General features: G+C 49.9%; 1 protein-coding gene across 7 annotated transcripts in view; it reads left to right on the top strand.

Moving 5' to 3' along the window:
* KTN1 (kinectin 1) overlaps positions 1-19,798 on the top strand; it is a 342,484-nt gene that overhangs the window by 112,276 nt on the left and 210,410 nt on the right. For 5 of the 7 annotated variants that reach the window (XM_029598255.1, XM_029598256.1, XM_029598257.1 and 2 more), the window contains exons 12-14: positions 323-463; positions 17,970-18,007; positions 18,835-18,925. In XM_029598255.1, coding sequence (XP_029454115.1) covers positions 323-463; positions 17,970-18,007; positions 18,835-18,925 — 270 coding nt within the window. The remainder of the gene's footprint in view (positions 1-322; positions 464-17,969; positions 18,008-18,834; positions 18,926-19,798) is intronic. The other 2 variants (XM_029598258.1, XM_029598253.1) reach the window with 1 other exon arrangement.

Genomic DNA, 19,798 nt, shown 5'->3' with positions numbered 1-19,798 from the left:
TGCAATATGGACAAGCAGTGTTTTTAAATGCCTCTTTAAAATCATTAGAATAATCTTTTTAAAACTTGGTCTAAATTCTTCCTTTTATTTAATTTGACATAGCCTTTTGTATAACTACATATAGAAGGCCTTATATTCTTAAGCCTAGTTGGTTTAAAATCTGTAGCCTTAATTATAACACTTACCAGATTCCTATGCTTCCAGGAGCTAGGAATGGGAGTTGTAGTCTTCAATTTTCTAGTGGACGCTTGTCCTCATAGTCTTTATAAACATTCCAGCCTGAACTATTTTCTGTATGGAAATAATTATTTCTTTTTACTAGGGAATGTTTTTCATGGATTATTATACTCCACTTTTTGTTTTTTTGTTCTTTGATGCTGTTCATTGTCTAAAGGAACTGGTGGAACAGAATGATGCAATGAAAGTTCAGATACAAAAGTGTCACACACAATTGGCAGCCCAGGTACAGTTCTTTGTGCTTATGTACATTTTTACAGCTTTGATGACCATGTCATTGGAGAAACTAGCTGAAATCTCCATCTTCGTTAATGCTCTTTTCCTATACATAACCCTATTGCATGTACTGTCTTGCCTTTTTTTTTTGTTAGTCATACATAGACAAAAGATAAATACTAAAAATGCTCCAGCACAGAGTCCATGCATTCAGGTCGCTTGCAGACAGTTCTCATTTATTATGTATTACTTTGAAGAATGGTCTCATTATTTTGAAAAATTATAGAACTTAAACTCTAAATTCTGGAAGTCATATCTTAAGGATTTTGAAAGGATGGAAATGATTCCAAAAAGGGTTACTATGCTGGTACAAGGACTGTATCACTAATCCTGCAAAGGTATGTACTCACTGGAGGAAGGATGCAACAGGAGAAACATGACAAACATTCAAATATTTGGGTTTCAATTAAGTATGGGAAGGTGAAATTTTCTATAGGAAAGGTGATTCAAGGACCAAAGGGGTGTTATGATATTAAGTTGCAGGGAAGAATGTATAATGGATACACAAGATAACATAAGAAATTGCCATGCTGGGTCAGACCAAGGGTCCATCAAGCCCAGCATCCTGTTTCCAACAGAGGCCAAACCAGGCCACAAGAACTTGGCAACTACCCAAACACCAAGAAGATCCCATGCTACTGATGCAATTAATAGCAGTTGCTATTCCCTAAGTAAACATGATCAATAGCAGTTAATGGACTTCTCATCCAAGAACTTATCCAATCCTTTTTTGAACCCAGCTACCCTAACTGTACTAACCACATCCTCTGACAACAAGTTTATTGTGCGTTGAGTGAAAAATAATTTTCTCCGATTAGTCTTAAATGTGCTACTTGCTAACTTCATGGAATGCCCCCTAGTCTTTCTACTATTCGAAAGTGGAAATAACCGATTCCCTGTACGTACCGGATCAGTCCAGACTCCTGGGTTTTGCCTCTGCACCAGCAGATGGAGACAGAGCCAAACTTGTCAGACTCCCTATTTTATATATATTATATATAATATATATATAATATATTTATTATATATATATTTTATATATTTATTATATATATATATATTTTATATATTTATTATATATATATATATAATATATACCAGGATGCCACCCACAGCCTGTCAGTATAACTCTGTCTCCAGCAGATGGCCGGGTGCTTAACCCACAGTCTCTACTGATCCAAATTGGGTGTTAATGTAAGGGGAGTAAGGGTGGTAGCTAGGATTTGTCTCTTCCCTTTCTCCTTCTCGTAAAGTTATAAAAAAAAAAAAAAAAAAAAAGTATAGTCTTTTAGCAGGTTGTCCAGTGGATCAGGTCTGAGCCTCCCAGGGGGTTGCTAGGTCCCGAGGGGGCCATCCCCCCTGGTTGTTAGGCTGCTGTGGCCTAGGGTTGAGGACCCTGCAGGTGAGAACCGGCCCAGCTGGGGTGATACCGGGGAGCCCTGCTCACCCACCCCACCCAGGCCGCTTCAGCACTCGCTGGGGGACAGCGTCGTTAAGAAAAAAAAAAAAGGTAAATGTTGATTTTTCGTCTCACGGCGGCGTTCTATCTTCTCCCCCCGGTCCTTTTCTTCACCCTCTGAGGGTTGATTTTTCTTTTTTTCAGGCAGGAGTCCGGCAGTGGCGTGGCCTGCGGGTCGGCGCGCATGCGGCTGTCCAGGGATGTGCTGTGCTCAGCCTGCATCCCTGGCGACGAAGGGACTTCGGGAGTCGCACGGGGGGTAGTGGTCAGGCGGAATGCCATGACAGTCGCGGTCAGGAGCTCTCCCCGTGCATCTTCCTAAACAGCTTCAGGCAGGCGCGGCAAAGCCACCATTTTGGCGCCTGTTCCACTGGCAGCCCTGATCACGTCGCCGCTGTCGGGGGGGAGGGGGGGGGCAGAAACTCGCTGCCCTCCCTCTCTCCACAACTGCCAGTCCCACGCCCAGCCTCCCCTGCGGGCCCCTCGGGGGACGGAGCAGGGGACGTCACGGGAAGTCTCCTGCTCCTCCTTCTCATCGGAGTTTATTTTGGCCATGCATAGGGCCTTTAAGGCCCGGAAGGCCCGCAAACGTCCCTCAGCATTGCAAGGTAGACCCGAGGGGTCACACCCTGCAGATACGGTACACTCCCGAAGGGGGGCCATGGCAGGACCTCCACGGGCGAAGAGGTCCCTGAGGGCCCTTCCCCCCACAGGAGGATTCTGATTCCTTGGAGGGCACATCAGACCATGAGGATTTGGAGGGCCCGTCCCCACCCCCGAGGGGGGTAGAGGGAGACGGGATCCCGTCGCCAGGGACAAAGAGGCAGAGTCAGATTTTGGAGGGTGATGATCCCAGGGTAATCAGTCTTTCTGAGAGGAGTTAGGGATTGCCACTCCTCCAGAAGAGTCTCGGCTCGGTTCCATGGATCCGGTGTTGGGCCTGAGCGGCCCTCTTAAGACCTTTTCCTTTCCATTTTTCAGCTACGGATCTGCTGTTTCGGGAATGGGACACCCTGGACTTAGGGTTGAAAGTCACGAAGGCTATGGATAAGCTTTACCCATTGCCGGAGGACGCCTTGGAAGTTCTACGGGTCCCTAAGGTGGGCGCAGCGGTTTCCGCGGTCACGAAGCGGACTACCATTCCGATCACAGGCACCACGGCTCTGAAGGATCTCCAGGATCGGAAGTTGGAGATTCAATTGAACATCTTTGAGGTCTCGGCCCTAGGGGCCCGGGCGGCAATTTGTAGTAATTTCACGCTCAGAGCCGGACTACGCTGGGTTCAGCAGCTTCTTGCCAATGAAGGCCTGTTGGAAGAGGAAGCTCGACAGGCCGGACGCCTGGAGGCAGTGGTGGCCTATAGTGCGGATGCCCTGTATGACCACCTGCGAACTTCGGCGCGCTCCATGGTTTAGGCTGTCTCGGCGAGGCGGCTTCTGTGGCTGCGGGACTGGTCTGCGGACGGTGCATCCAAGTCCAGGCTGGGCTCCTTACCATTTAAGGGTAAGCTGTTATTCGGGAAGGAGTTGGATGACATGATTCAGCTACTGGGGGTGAATAAAGGGTATCGACTTCTGGATGACAGAGCACGCCCCAGATCCTCCTTCTCCTCTAGGTCTAGTTTCCGGGGGAATCGTAGGGCCTGTTCCTTGCGTTCAGGTACTCCTTCCTCTTCCTCCTCCATTTGCTTGGGGGGACGTCAGCAGGCTGTCCTTTCGGGGCAGGCATTTTGGTAGGCCTGGTTCCTCCCAGTCCCCTGCCGGTGTTAAGTCCGCACAATGATGTCCGGCCGGACCATTCCTTGGTACCCAGGGTTGGGGGCAGATTGTCTCTCTTCTACGAGGAATGGACCAGGATCATGTCGGATCAATGGGTACTTTCGGTAATAAAACATGGCTCTGCCTTAGATTTTGCACGCCAGTCCCGTCCCCGATATTTCCTGTCACCTTGCGGAAACTCAGACAAGCGCCGAGCGGTCCAACAGACCTTGGATCGGTTGCTCGATCTGGGAACAATTGTGCCGGTCCCACATCGGGAACAACGAAGAGGAATTACTCCATTTTTCGTTGTTCCAAAGAAGGAAGGGGCCTTCCAGCCCATCCTAGATCTCAAGTGCGTCAACAGATGTCTGTGGATTCCGTGCTTTCGCATGGAGACGTTGTGGTCCGTCATTGCATCAGTGCATCCGGGGGAATTCCTGGCGTCCCTGGATCTCACAGAAACATATCTTCACATTGGGATCAGGGAGGATCACCAGAGGCATCTCTGGTTCTACGTCTTGGGGAAGCACTATCAGTTCCAAGCCTTGCCATTTGGCCTGGCCACAGCTTCCAGAACCTTCACCAATATCATGGTGGTCGTGGTGGCACAGCTTTGGCGGGGAAGGATTGCTGGTACACCCGTACTTGGATGATTGGTTGATTTGGGCTAAGTCAGACTCCCTCTGTCGGTTGGCGATCACTCGAGTACTTCAGCTGTTGCGTTCCCTAGGCTGGGTAGTGAACGTCACGAAGAGTGACCTCATTCCTTCTCAGTCACTGGAGTTTTTGGGAGCGGCGTTTGATACTCGTCGAGGGGCGGTCTTCCTATCGTCGGAGTGTTGCCGCAAATTGCAGGGGCAGGTCTGGTCCTTACTCCTGAAACAACCGCCAACGGTTTGGGATTATCTACAGATGATACGTTCCATGGCGTCAACGCTGGACTTGGTTCCCTGGTCATTCGCGCACATGCAGCCCTTACAGTCCGCGTTGCTTTCCTGATGGAGCCCAGTTTGTCCAAACAATTTTACCTTCCGTTATCATTGACGAAGCCGGCTTGTCTCAGCCTAGGATGGTGGCTGTGCTTGACCAACCTTCTCCGGGGAGTGCCCCTCATGATGCTGGAATGGACAGTGGTCACCACGGATGCGAGCCTCCTCAGTTGGGGAGCAGTTTGTCTATGGAAGTTGGTTCAGGGGTGCTGGTCGATCAATTGGCTGGAGACCAGGGCGTTGCGATTAGCATTGCAGGCGTTTCTTCCCCTGATTCAGGGAAAGTCGGTCAGGGTTCTCTCCAACAATGCAACAGTGGCCTACATCAATCATCAAGGGGGAACCAGAAGTCAGCCGGTGGCCTTCGAGGCTCGCCTTCTGATTCAGTGGGCGGAGTGTCCCATATAGCATGGGTCGACAATGTGCACGTGGACTTCTTGAGCCGACATCCAACTCGACCCAGGAGAGTGGGAACTGGCAGACAGGGCCTTTCAACTCATCTGCGACAGATGGGGCACACCGGCCATGGATCTGATGGAGACTTTCCAGAATGCCAAGGCCCCAAGGTTCTTTGCCTGTCGAGACACGGGGGTAGAAGGAGTTGGACATTGGCGTTACCCTGGCCCACAACGGTTTTCCTGTATGTCTTCCCTCCTTGGCCTCTGGCAGAATCCTTTGGCGCATAGAGGCCCATCCATTCAAGGTCATTCTGGTGGCTCCCAAATGGCCATGGCGGGCCCTGGTTTGAGATCTCGTCAATCTAGCAGTGGAGGGCCTGCTGAGGTTTCCGTACCTACCGGATCTCCTCCATCAGGGACCTGTGTGTTTCGATCAGGTAGATCGCTTTTGTCTAGCGGCGTCTAAAGAACAAAGGCTATTCGGACGCGGTGGTTTCTACTTTGTTGAGATCACGTAAGAAGTCTACTTCCTTAGCGTACGTACGAGTGTGGAAGGTCTTCGAATCTTGGTGCGTTGAGCGTTACATTCCCGCTACCTGGGCATCTGTTTTAGCCATTTTGTCTTTTCTACATGATGGTTTAGCTAAAGGCCTATCCTGTGGTTCTCTGAGAGTATAGGTAGCGGCTCTTGGTTGTTTTTGGGGGTTGCTCGAAGGGAGACCCCTGGCGACGCATCCTGATGTGGCCCGGTTTTTGAAGGGGGTGAATCGGTTGCGTTCGCCCTTGAAGGTTCCGAGTCCTTTGTGGAACTTGAACGTGGTTCTTAAGGTCCTGTGTGCCCCTCCTTTTGAGCCTCTAAAACTGGCGACCCTTAAGGACCTTACTTTGAAGACAGTATTCTTGGTGGCAATCGCGTCTGCTACAAGAGAGTCAGAGCTTCAAGCCTTGTCCTGTAGGGAGCCTTTCTTGCGGATCTCGAAAGCAGGATTTACTCTGCGCACGGTTCCCTCGTTTCTCCCGAAAGTGGTTTCTTCGTTTCTTTTGAATCAGTCGTTGGATCTTCCTTCCTTTGCGGATACCCCTGGGGTGGATCCAGTTTCGAGGGATCTGAAGAAGTTGGATATGCGTAGAACACTACTACGATATTTAGAGGTGACTAATGACTTTCGGTTATCGGATCACCTCTTTGTGCTTTGTCAGGGTCCAAAAAGGGGCAATATGGCCTCCAAGGCCACCATTTCTCGCTGGTTGAAGGCGGCCATAGGATCCTCATATCTACTCAGTAGTAGACTTGTACCTCAGGGTCTCAAGGCCCATTCGACGTGTTCCCAGGCGGCATCCTGGGCGGAGTTTATGCAGATTTCTCCGCAGGAGGTCTGCAGGGCTGCAACTTGGAAATCTTTGCATACTTTTCTGCGTCATTATCGTCTGGATGTCCAGGGCTCAAGGGAAGGCAACTTCGGAGCAGGCCTCTCCAGATCCCATCCCAAGTAGTCTCAGCTCTGGTACATCCCAGGAGTCTGGACTGATCCGGTACGTACAAGGAAAAGAAAATTAGGTCTTACCTTTTGATAATTTTCGTTCCTGTAGTACCAAGGATCAGTCCAGATCCCTGAGACACTCCACTATTTACCCTTTTCCACAGAGCAAATTGACCATTTAATCCTACTCTGTTTCCTGTCTTTTGACCACTTGGTGATCCACGAAAGGACATCGCCTCCTATCCCATGACTTTTTAGTTTTCGTAGAAGCTCTCATGAGGGACTTTGTCAAATGCCTTCTGAAAATCCAAATACACTACATCTACCAGTTCACCTTTATCCACATGTTTATTAACCCCTTCAAAAGAAGCAGATTTGTTAGGCAAGACTTCCCTTGGGTAAATCTGTTGACTGTGTTCCATTAAACCATGTCTTTATCCCAGGACAAGCAGGATGATAGTCCTCACATATAGGGTGACATCAGATGGAGCCCTGATACGGAAAACGTCTGTCAAAGTTTCTAGAAACTTTTGACTGGCACACTGAGGCCACTGAGCGAGCATCCCCAGCATGCCATGATATTCTCATCCACAGGGGTCGCTCTTCAGTCTTTTTTTCCGCGGTGCTGTAAACCTCACGTAATAGGAGCTCTGTGAGATTTTCCCGTACTTTTTCCTCATGGAAAATATAACTTTTCAGTCAAAACATTTATCACTCGGGTTTCCCTTCGACATAGTAATCGGTGAGTACTTTTTGAATCATTTTTTCGGTCGATTCCTGTCTCCTTCATTTGGTACCCACAGGCCATCGACCGTTACCTGGCCTATTTTCACCATGGCCTCCGAATTCGAAAAATGCCCAAATTGTAACCGAACTATGTTGATAACTGACCCACACAACATTTGCATCTTATGCTGGTATCAGGCCATGATGTCCAGGCTTGTACAACTTGCGCCCAGATGACACCAAAGGGCGGGCGTGCCCCGTTGGATAAAATGGAGGAACTGTTTAAAAAAAACTCATTCCATCATCTTTGACATAGTCACCGAAGAAATTATCATCCTCTGTCGAAAAACATCGAGGTAAGAAAAGGGACAATGACCGTCCATCACTGACCCCCATCCGGATCTTCCATATTGTCTTCAATGACATCTTCTAGAAAGCATCGTGAAAGACGCCATCGACACAGTTCTGTCTCCGATCCAAGGGAGGGAACGACATCCACATCGGCACTGAAGGACATCGAGCCGATGCCAAAGCGTGTCTGGGTACTAGAGCCACCATGTCCCTCTGTACCCGAGATACCGAGGCGCTCTCCACCGGGATCAATGTTAGAGACTGTGCCACCACGCTCAGTTGTGAAAGAGCCAGTAGCGCCAGTCTTACCTTCTCCTGTGACAGTGGACCCAGTCCCAGTCTCCAGGGAAGAAGTGACTTCCATGGTCCAGCAAGCAATCGTCGAGGCGTTCCAAAACTTCCAGCCTCCTATGCCAGCACCGGTATCGATACCAGAACCGTCGATTTTTCAACCCCTACTCAATAAAATCAACGCATTAATCGGAGCTTTTCCCTCACAGACACTGACGCCGACAGCTCCCCCGATGCGGCCATCGATGCCAAACATCCACCAAGGATTCCTTTGATTCGAATCCCAGGCTCATCGGAGGAAGACGGAGAGACTCTAATTCCGTCCCATGGCCATCAGGCCTTCAACACTTCCGGGCACAGACATTACCTTCGATGCCATTTCCGGACCTATCGATACCATCGTGACCCGGTCCATCGGGCGACGCTGGCCATCGAAACCTTTCGATTTCCCCCTCGATGCCTTTACTGCCTCCTCTGATACCAAAGCAGATTCCATCTCAACCATCGAAATCTGCTTCTAAAACAAAACATCACCTTCAAAAACATAAACCAGATCCTTCTGAGTTACATTATCAACCTCAATACAGTCCTTGGGAGGATGTAATCACCAACACTGATATAGATGATTTACAGTCAGAGCCTTCTCCACCAGAAGGGAGGAGGAAGTCCCCTCCTGAGGATTTGTCATTTGCAAATTTCATAAAAGGAAATGGCAGATACAATTCCTTTTGAATTGCTTACCGAAGAGGATACAAGACACAAGACTCTTGGAAGTGTTGCAATTTGTGGATGCACCAAAAGAAGTAATGGCAATGCCCATTCATGAAGTGCTTCTGGAACTTCAGCATCGATTATGGGAACATCCTTGCTCTGTACCGGCTGTAAACAGAAGAACAGATGCAACATACCTGGTACAACATACCCCAGGTTTCCAAAAACAGCAATTGCCACACCACTCAGTGGTCGTTGAATCGGCTCAGAAAAAAGCCAGGAAACAAAAACCACACTCTTCTACCCCACCAGGAAAAGAACAGAAGTTCTTAGATGCTTAGGGAAAAAGGTTTTTCAGAATCCATGCTGGTATCTAGAATTGCAGTATACCAGCTTTACATGATGCAATATCAAAGAAACTTGTGGAAACAAGTTAAAGATATGGCTGATAACCTTCTGTTACGATTCAATGAATCTGAACCCTTGGGCCGCAATGACAAGATAAGAAAGGCTTACCGTGGTTCCTCGTCAGCGGGAGATGAACCTTAGGGCCAGCAGCCAGAATTACCAGCAGGGCAGTGGTATAGATAGTCCGGAGTTGAGGCAGCAAAGAGACAAAGTCCAGTGTCAGAGGCAGGCGGCAGGCAAGGCAGAGTCCAGTATCCAAAGCAGAAATCAACGCAAGGCAGGAGACACACCAAGCTGGACTTATTGCAAGGCACTGGCAATCCTTCAGAAGCCTCCTTCTGAAGGATTGCCAGTGAGGAACTGGGTGAGGAACTGGTTACTGGGAGCCTGGAACTATTTCCTGTTGCTGCTCCTATAAGTGGGGGGAGGAGCCAAGCGCTGGTGTCAGATTGGGGCTAAGGCTGCCCCTGCGGGGAGCCATGTTGCTGGCTCCCTGCTGCCTTAGCCGATGATGACCGCACAGAGAGTACTGAAGAGACCCGCCACTGCCGGTAGGTGCAGTCGGCCGTGGGGGTCGGCCCCTGCCGATCGCAACAGTTCCCCCTCCTTTAAAGACCCCTTCCAGGAGGCCTAGGTTTCTCCGTGTGATTGGCATGAAAATCCACAAGGAGTGTTTTGTCGAGTATATTCTTCATGGGCTTCCATGAATCTTCCTCTGAGCCATACCCCTCTCAAGCTATGAGATATTCCCAATGTCTCTTATGAAGGCAGACTTGGTACGTCGTCTCCTCCTTTATGGAGATTTCCTGGGGAGTGGGCGGTTTTCGTGCAGGCTACGACAGTATCACTGGTTTCAAAAGCGAAACATGGAAAACATTATGGATTTTTAAATGATGGAGGAAGACGTAGTTGATAGGTGACACGAGTGACCTGTCTCAAGATTGGAAAAGGACCCATGTAGCGAGGGACAAGCCTCATGGAAGGCACATGTAGACGTAGGTTGGGAGTACTAAGCCAAACCTTTTCTCCAACCTTAAGGTGAGGTGCTGGCCGCCGATGCTTGTCTGTAGTATTCTTTGTTCTCTGGGCAGCTTTGCTGATCATGGTTTCAATCTGAGTCCATAGCGCATGGAGATCCTGTGCTGTCATCTGAGCAGCTGGGGACAGCATGGATAATGGTATTGGAAGGGGAGGGAGTGGTTGTCTCCCATAGACACAGAGAAAGGGGGAGGATCCTGTAGCTGCTTTGGCATGACTGTTATGGGAGAATTCTGCCCATGGGAGAAGGTCGGCCCAGTCATCCTGTCGTTCATTCACAAAAGCTCTTAAAAATGTTTTTAAGGTACGGTTAGTTCGTTCAGTTTGTCCATTGGCCTGGGGGTGGTAGGCTGTAGTAAAATCCAGTTTAACCCCAAATTTGTTGCACAAAGACTGCCAATATTTGGCCGTGAACTGGGTTCCACGATCGGACACAATATGGCGAGGTAGTCCATGTAATCGAAAAATGTGTTCCCTGTATGTACCCGGATCAGTCCAGACAGTGGGTTGAGCCTCCTGTCCAGCAGATGGAGACAGACCAAAACTGAAAAGGGTATCCTATATCAGGACAGAGCCTACCCTGCAGCCCTTCAGTATTTGTCTGTCTCCAGCAGATGGATCAGCTCAACCTGCGGTCTCCTGATCTTGGCTAGTTTAGCCATATTTCCAGTTTCGGTTTTTCCCTAGAGGATCAAGCAAGTACCTCTTTTGGTTCTGGTTTAAAAAAAAAAAAAAAAAGGAATTAGCTCTGTTTTTTATTCTTTGGAGACAGCACTGTCTCCCACGCTCTTGGGGGGCTTCGGGGGTCTTGGCCCCTTGTGTTTTTTTTCTTTCAGCATAGCCCAAGCCCCCGTTCCCGGTGCTCCTATAGGGGGTGAAACTGGTGGTCCAGTCACTCCCCCCTCACCTGGCTGCCTTTGTGTTCAGGACATTTCTCTCCTATCAGTGCCTTTAGGGCACACACACTCTCTGCCTGCTTTCCTTTTGGAAAAAAAAAAACCCCGGAGGTAATTTGAAGAAATTAAGTCTCCCCACTAGCTCAGTATTTTTACCTCAGGGCAGAGCTTCTTTGTTGCCGGCAGCCGGGTGTTCAGTGAGGAGCGTGCAGGGTTCAGTCCTCTGCCTCTGCTCCTCCCAGCAGCGAAGGGAAGCCTAATCAGCTGATTTTCTCTGTGATTACGACTTCTCTTCACTGACATTGCCGCGATCACACTGCTGCCTAGCAGTGTGATCGCGGGATCGAGGGGGATCGCGAGGGGCTATGTTCTGTGTGTTTGCAGGTGGGGAAGGCCCTTCCCAGGCAGCGCAGTCTAATCCAGCCCGGGGTCGATCTTCCAGGTGCGGGCCAGGCCGTTCCCGGGTCGGCAAATCTCGGGAACAGTGGCCATTTTGGGTGTTTTGGCAGCTCCCAATTCGGGGCTACTCTGCGCAGGGAATGAAGATTTTGTGGGTTCTCCCACCAATTTGAGCCCCGTGCGATCCCAGGATGGGGTCCCTGACCCCCCCCTCCCCCTGCAAGTCTAGGCCTCGTTTTTCTTTGGCATTTGTGCTCCTCATGCACAAATCCTACCTGGCCAGCTTGCAGGAGGAGGAGGAATCCTCCCAGGTGCCCCGCCGGCCAAGCTTATGCGGTTGGACCCTCCGCTCGCCCCTACGGCCCTGGACCCGCAGGGGGCTGTCAAGGTGCGGGTGGTCCTGGGGGCCCCCTCCTGCCCGGACCCTCTGGCGCCTTTGGGAACCCCGGATCAGACTGTGGATTTGGCAGAGACGTTTCCTCCTCTCGAAGGGGATGATCCCAGGGTTCTCCATTTATTTCAGAAGGAGGAGTTGGAACCCCTCATTCCTTTTGTCTTCCAGGAATTAGGAGTTGAGGGTCCGCCGGCGGATTCTCTTACGGCAGCACTGCCTAAGCACATGGACCCGGTCCTGGCGGGACTCCGGGCCCAGGCTTCTGCCTTTACTTTTCACCCGATGCTCAAATTGCTACTCCTACGGGAATGGGAAGCTCCTGAGGTGGGGCTCTGTGTCGGGAGAGCCATGGATAAGCTTTATCCGCTCCCGGAGGACTGCCTGGAACTGCTGAAAATTCCCACGGTGGATTCTTCCGTCTCCGCTGTAACCAAGCACACCACTATTCCGGTGGTGGGGGCTATGGCCTTGAAGGATGCACAGGATTGCAAACTCGAATTCCACCTTAAGCGTATCTTCGAGGTCCTGGCATTGGGAGTTCGGGTGACTATTTGCAGCAGTCTCATGCAGGGGCCGGCCTTAGGTGGATTCAGCAATTACTCAGCACCCAGGACCTTCCCCCTGCGGAGGCTGAGCAGGCTGAAAGGTTGGAAGGTGTTATTGCGTATGGGGCGTGCGCTCTGTACGATCTTCTCCACGTCCAGGCGAAAGCAATTTCCTCGGCGGTTTCAGCCAGACGGCTTCTCTGGTTATGCAATTGGTCAGCGGACCCAGCGTCAAAGGTGCGATTGGGTACTTTGCCTTTTAAGGGTAAGTTGCTTTTTGGCGAGGCCCTTGAGCAGCTCATTAACTCCTTGGGTGAGAACAAGGTTCACAAACTGCTGGAGGACCGACCGAAACAGTCTCGAGCTTTTGTGCCGTCCCGGTTTCGGGGCCAACGTCGATATGCGGCTCGGGGGCATGGTGCTTCTTTCTGCTCGTGGTTATCCTTTGCGGTCTCGGTCTTGGTCTCAGCCCTTTCGTGGTCGTTGGCCCTTCCGTGAAGGGGCACCTCAGCGTACCACCCCGAAGCCCGCTTCCCAATGAGATTCGGTTGACCCATTCCTCCATCCCCAATCTAGGGGGTTGTCTCCCTATTCTTCAAGGAATGGGTCAAGATCACATCGGACCAATGGGTCCTCTATTATCAGAGACTGTTACGCTTTAGAATTTTCTCGATCTGCCGGACCTCTATGTAGTCTCACCGTGCTGCCGTCTGAAGCGGGAGGCAGTGGCTCAAACCCTTGCCAGGCTTCAACAGCTGGGAGCCATTGTCCCGGTCCCAGAAGCGGAGTATGGCGCTGGCCAGTATTCCATATACTTCATAGTCCCAAAGAAGGAAGGTTCCTTCCGCCCGATCTTAGACCTCAAGAGGGTCAACTGGACCCTCAGGGTACCTCATTTTCGTATGGAGACCCTGAGGACGGTCATAGCAGCTGTTCATCCTGGCGAATACCTGGCCTCTCTCGACTTAACATAGGCGTACTTGCACATCCCGATTAGTCCCGCACACCAGAAGTATCTCCGCTTCCACATTCTGGGCCAGCATTTTCAGTTCCGGGCGCTTCCCTTTGGTCTAGCCACTGCGCCACACACCTTCACCAAGGTCATGGTGGTGGTGGCGGCAGCTCTCCAATGGGAAGGAGTCCTAGTCCATCCTTACCTGGACGACTGGCTAGTGCGGGCCAAATCGGAAATCCTCTGCAGACAGGTGGTCAGCCGGGTCTTGGCTCTCCTTACCTCTCGGGTGGATAGTAAACTTTCCCAAGAGCCATCTCCAGCCTTCCCAGGTGTTGGAATTTCTGGGGGCGTGCTTTGATACTTGGGCCGGGAAGGTGTTTCTGCCCCGTGCGCGAGCATCCAAGCTAGTCGCCCAGATACGCAACCTTATCTCGCTCCCACTCCTGACGGCGTGGGACTATCTCCAGGTCCTGGGGACTATGGCCTCCACCATTGACCTTGTCCCCTGGGCTTTTGCGCATATGTGTCCGTTACAGAAAGCCTTGCTATCCCGATGGCAACTGGTGTCGGAACAGTTTCAAATAGTTCTCCCGCTTTCGGCCTCTACCATCGCCGACATACAGTGGTGGTTTTCGCTTCCGCATCTTCTGAAGGGAATGCCTCTCCGGACTCCACAGTGGATCATAGTCACCACGGATGCCAGTCTCACCGGCTGGGGGGCAGTCTGCCAGTCTCAGGCCACTCAGGGTTATTGGTCCCCGGTCCAAGCACGCCGGCACATCAATCGGCTGGAAGCCCGGGCAGTATGCCTAGCTCTTCAGGAGTTTTTACCCCTGCTCCGAGGCAAGGCATTGAGGGTCCTCTCCGAGAACTCCACGACGGTAGCTTATATCAACTGGCAGGGGGGCATGCGGAGTCGCTTAGTGGCACTGGAAAGCTGGTCGACTACTTGCCTGAGCGGCCTCCCACATTGCGGGCAAGGAGAATGTGCAGGTTGATTTCCTCAGTCGCCAGTGTCTCCAGGCAGGAGAGTGGGAGCTCTCGGACGAAGCCATGACCTTGATCACCAACAGGTGGGGTCCTCCGCACCTGGACCTCATGGCAACTTTGTCTAACTCCAAGGCCAACAGATTCTTCAGCTATTGGAGGGAGCACTGTTCGGAGGGAGTGGATGCCCTCGCTCTACCGTGGCCATCTGATGTCCTCCTTTATGTGTTTCCTCCGTGGCCTCTCATGGGAAAAGATCGCCAAAGAATAGAACTCCACGAGGGACTGGACATCCTGGTAGCTCCCGAATGGCCCCGCAGGCCGTGGTTCGCAGATCTGGTCAATCTGGCGTTGGATGGCCCTCTGCATCTCGGCCATCTTCCTAGTCTACTATGGCAGGGTCCCGCATTTTTCGACCATGCGGATCGCTTTTGTCTAGCGGCCTGGCTTTTGAACGGCGACTGCTGAGGCAAAAAGGCTACAAGGAAGAGGTGATTACCACCCTTCTGCGGGCGCATAAGACATCTACTTCATTAGCTTATGTCCTCATTTGGACAGTGTTTGAGAATCTGTGCTGACTCAGGTGTCTCGGCGCATTCGGCGTCTGTATCCGTGGTCCTTTCCTTCCTTCAAAAGGGCCTCTCCCAGGGTTTGTCCTTCAATTCGTTGAGCGTCCAAGTGTCTGCTCTCGGTTCGCTTCTCGGTCGTGTAGAGGGGCACCCCTTGGCGTCTCAACCGGATGTTGCTCGGTTCTTGAAGGGCGCCAAACGCTTGAGACCCCCCCCGTCCGACCCACATGTCCATCCTGGAATCTCAATTTAGTTCTCTGGGCTCTCTGTGTGGCTCCATTCGAATCTCTCCGTCGGGCTATGCTAAAGGACTTGACGCTTAAGGCGGTTTTCTTAGTTTCTATTTCTTCCGCTCGTCAGTTTTGGAGATTCAGGTGCTGTCCTGTTGGGAGCCTTTTCTGTGTTTTCGGATTCGGGAGTCTCTCTCAAAACGGTTCCTTCCTTTTTGCCGAAGGTAGTTTCTTCCTTTCATGTTAATCAGTCAGTGGAACTTCCGGCATTGTCGGCGGAGGATGTCGCGGGTCCCGATGGGGCGATCTTTGCCGGCTTGATGTGAAACGGGTGTTACTCCGTTATCTCCAAGTCACTAATGAGTTTTGACTCTCTGATCATCTTTTTGTCCTTTGGAGTGGTCCAAAAAGGGGAAAACAGGCTTCTCGGGCTACTATTGCTCTGTGGTTGAAAGAAGCGATTGCCTCGGCCTACATTTTCAGAAGTCGGTCTGTTCCTGAGGGCTTGAAGGCTCACTCATTGCGTTCTCAGGCTACTTCATGGGTGGAGAGTCAGTCAGTCTCTCTGCAAGAAATCTGCAGGGCCGCTACATGGTCATCCCTGCGTACTTTTGCTCGGCATTATATTCTAGACCTGCATGCCCCGGTTTTTGGTTCATTTGAGAGGCAGGTGCTTCGAGCGGGGCTGTCTCTGTCCCACCCAGTTTAAGGAAGCTTTGGTACATCCCACGGTCTGGACTGATCCGGGTATGTACAGGGAAAGGAAAATTTAGTTCTTACCTGTTAATTTTCGTTCCTGTAGTACCGCGGATCAGTCCATACACCCTTTCCTGGTTTTTTTCTTCTTTCTCTGCCATCCGCTCGAAGCTCTTCCTACAGGTCTCTGGATGATTGTTACCTATCATTATCTTAAGGACACTGGAAGCATCTGTATGATGTCCAAGGATATGCAAGAGCACTATTTTACAGAGTCCATTCCTTGTTCATAATTGTTCATAGTTGTTTCGTCTGTTACTCTTTTGAGTTGTGTTTACTTGCTTGATCTCTTTACTGGGTTTTCTTAGTTCTTTCTGCTTTGACAATGGTTATACTGAAGGGCTGCAGGGTAGGCTCTGTCCTGATACAGGATACCCTTTTCAGTTTTGGTCTGTCTCCATCTGCTGGACAGGAGGCTCAACCCACGGGCTGGACTGATCCGCGGTACTACAGGAACGAAAATTAACAGGTAAGAACTAATGGTCCTTTTTGTAAACAATTTGGCCAATTCTGGAGCAGAAGGTAGTGTTGGGAGAGCGATAAAGTGGGCCATTTTAGAAAAACGATCAGTGACCACCCAAATTACTCTATTACCATTGGAAGCAGGTAATTCCACCACAAAATCCGTGGCAATATGAGTCCAGGGCTCCTTGGGTGCCGGCAGAGGTTGTAATAAGCCCCAAGGACGTCCAACTGGAGTTTTCTGCCGGGTACAGGTTGGGCACGAGTCTACATAGGCTTTCACATCCTAGTATATCTGTGGCCACCAATAATATCTTCTGAGGAGTGAGAAAGTTCGAGCTCGGCCTGGGTGTCCTGCTACTTTAGAATCATGGCCCCATTTCAACAAGCATTGTCGTAACTGGGTTGGAACGACAGTCTTCCCTGGGGGAACTACATGGGTAGTGACCTTCAGGATTCATGCTGGGTCGATAATGAACCTCGGTGGGTCTGGAAGATCTTCGGCCTCGGCAGTGCGAGAAAGAGCGTCTGCTCTGACATTTTTGGTGGCTGGCCTGTATTTCACCAGGAAATCGAAACAGTTAAATAAGGACCAGCGCGCTTGACGGGGGTTTAGACGTTTGGCTTGGCGGAGATGTTCTAGATTCTTATAGTCAATATAGACCGTAATAGTGTGTTGAGCTCCCTCCAACCAGGCTGTGCTTTGGGAGAGGGGTTCTCCATGGGGGGGGGACATCAGCAGCTCTTCCAGGGCACTGGCAGATCCTCCAGAGGTTGTTCTGGTCAGGGTACTGGAGGGGATAAGGCCAATGAAGCCAGGCCCGTCCACTCCTCGCTGGAAACGGTAGGGGCAGGTTGTCCTGTTTTTACAAGGAGTGAACCAAGATCACTGTGGACCAGTGAGTGCTGGAGGTCGTAAGAGAGAGGGTTATGCCTTAGGGTTTTCACGCCTGGTCAGGGCGGCCTTTCTGGAGTTCCACTGCTTGTCTTGCAGCAAAAGGGGTGCAGTAGAGCAGAATTTGCGAAGTTTGCTAAGCTTAGAGGCCATCACTCTGGTTCCGCTGAGTGAACGGAGACAGGGGAGGTATTCCATTTATTTTGTGGTGCTAAAGAAGGAGGGCACTTTCCATCCCATTTTGGATTCACAAAAGGTAAATGTAGCCTTGTGGGTGCCATGTTTCCGGATGGAAACGCTGCTTTGGGAGAGGGGTGTGGAACTGTGGTATTACAGGAACGAAAATTTGCAGGTAAGAGCCAATTTTCTTGTCTGTCCAAAGTTACAATTACTTTCCTTTGGGTGGCCTGATAAGGGTCAGATTTGGGATGAAGCCAAACCAGGGTCCTGGAATTTACACGATTGAAAGTGAGTCCAACTTGGTATTGAGATTTTTTTTCAATAGGATCGTATTGCATAGTGCTGGAAAATTCGCACACATACATGATTTTCATGTTTTTTCCCCTAAGGTTATTTAAAGTTCCGCATTAAACGTACAAGTATGGAAGTTATGGAATATAAGTGTGATTAAATAAATTGTATATGCCATTTCTTGATATTTTTTTTTTTGAACAAGATTTCACTGAGAGAATGACTAACTTTATAGTTGAAAATCAAACTACTCTTAACTATATTTGTCTTCACATTCTCTTCTAGGCCTCTGCATCAGTTCTTGTGGATGAACTCCAAAAAGCGTAAGCTGCCTTTTTTTTACAGACTGACTTATTTAGATATAGGGGTTAGATCTAACCAAACATTTAATTAGTCAGTTTGTTAATGCTTTACCTACTTTCTATCAGGCCGATACAGTAAAGTCCGCGGGAGAGCGGGCGAACGCACCGGCCACTCGCCGATGCGCGCGATTCTGTATTTAAATTAGGCCCGGTGGTAAAAACGGGCAAAAGGAGGCGCTAGGGATACTAGCGCATCCCTAGTGCCTCCTTTTTGACAGGAGCGGCGGCTGTCTGCGGGTTTGACAGCCAACGCTCAATTTTTCCAGCGTCTGTTCTCAAGCCTGCTGACAGCCACGGGCTCGGAAACTGGACGCCGGCAAAATTGAGTGTCCGGTTTTTGGCCCGACAGCCGCAGGCCGAATTCAAATTTTTTTTTAAAACTTTTTTTACTCTTCGGGACCTCCGACTTAATATCGCTATGATATTAAGTTGGAGGGTGCACAGAAAAGCAGTTTTTATTGCTTTTCTGTGCACTTTCCCGGTGCTGGAAGAAATTAGCACCGACCTTTGGGTCGGAGCTAATTTCTGAAAGTAAAATGTGCGGCTTGGCTGCACATTTTACTATCTGTATCCCACGCGCATACCTAATAGGGCCCTCAACATGCATTTGCATGTTGAGGGCGCTATTAGGTGCCACGGGTTGTACGCGCGTTTTCCTCCCCTTACTGAATAAGGGGTAAGGGAAAACGCGCGTCCAAGAGCAGGCTAACAGTGTGTTCCGTCGGACTGTATGTGATGTATCTAATTTGTTCAGTTTGAAATGTGTATTTGCTTCATTATTTTTGAAGAATCGCAGAAAAAGACAAACATATAAAACAGACGGAGGATTCCTTTGCTCTGGAACATGTTCATTTAACAAACAGTGAAGAAGAAATCAAGGTACCGTGAACTGTTCAGCAAAACTTAATAAAGGTGGAAATCTCAGACAAAAGGTATTCAGTAGTTAACTGGGAGGCATAACAGGTGAAATGACTATATCCACAGGACAAAGTGAGACTTGGTTTTAATTTTTGGACTAATAAAGCTATCCATTGTACTTGGTATACTGGGCTGTACTGACCAAATAGTGCTTGCTAAGTGCATTATGAGCCTAGAAGTACTGAGAAACTGAGCTTTTTGTTTACACAGAAGTATCCAAAATTGGGCTAGCCATTAGTTCATGATACCGCAATAATGGCCTTTGACATTGGGTGTAATGTAGAGGTAATCAACTCAATGCCTGGGGGTGGGGGGGGGGGGGGGGGGGTGGGGGGAAGCTGGCTACTGCCACTGCAGTAAGTGCTGCCAATTCAGTCTGAGATTTGCTTGGATTTCCTGGCTAGTGAATGATTCTGGTGGTGGTAGATGTCTTGTGCATTTTCATTGATAGTTCAAGTTGAGTTACCGTGTTTCCTGACCTCAGAGGGCTTGCAATCTAAGGAAGTCATTTACTAAGCCATGATATTTATCGTGGGAGGGAACAAATACTGCAGGGAAGGCATTTCTGTAGTATTTTTCTCCCCTCATGAAAAACTATTAGACTCATCATAATTTTTGCTTGCAGAAAAATTCTGCAAGAGAAAATATTGCAAGGAAAAGGGAAATCGCACGATGGTGGCCCCTTTGCGTGGGGCCTCCATTGTCTTAAAGGGCCACCAGCAGCCCGAAATACTCTGCCCCCACCTCCCAGGAATCTAGGTAGACCACCACTGCTTGTAGGAGCAGCCCAAATGATTACATTGCATGTCAGAGTCTAAGGTCTTGTTTTATGTA

This window comes from Rhinatrema bivittatum, chromosome 4 (genome assembly GCF_901001135.1).
Source record: "Rhinatrema bivittatum chromosome 4, aRhiBiv1.1, whole genome shotgun sequence".
Taxonomy (NCBI): domain Eukaryota; kingdom Metazoa; phylum Chordata; class Amphibia; order Gymnophiona; family Rhinatrematidae; genus Rhinatrema; species Rhinatrema bivittatum.
The sequence above is the reverse complement of the archived record's forward strand: the minus strand, read 5'-3'. Positions and strand labels throughout refer to the sequence as shown.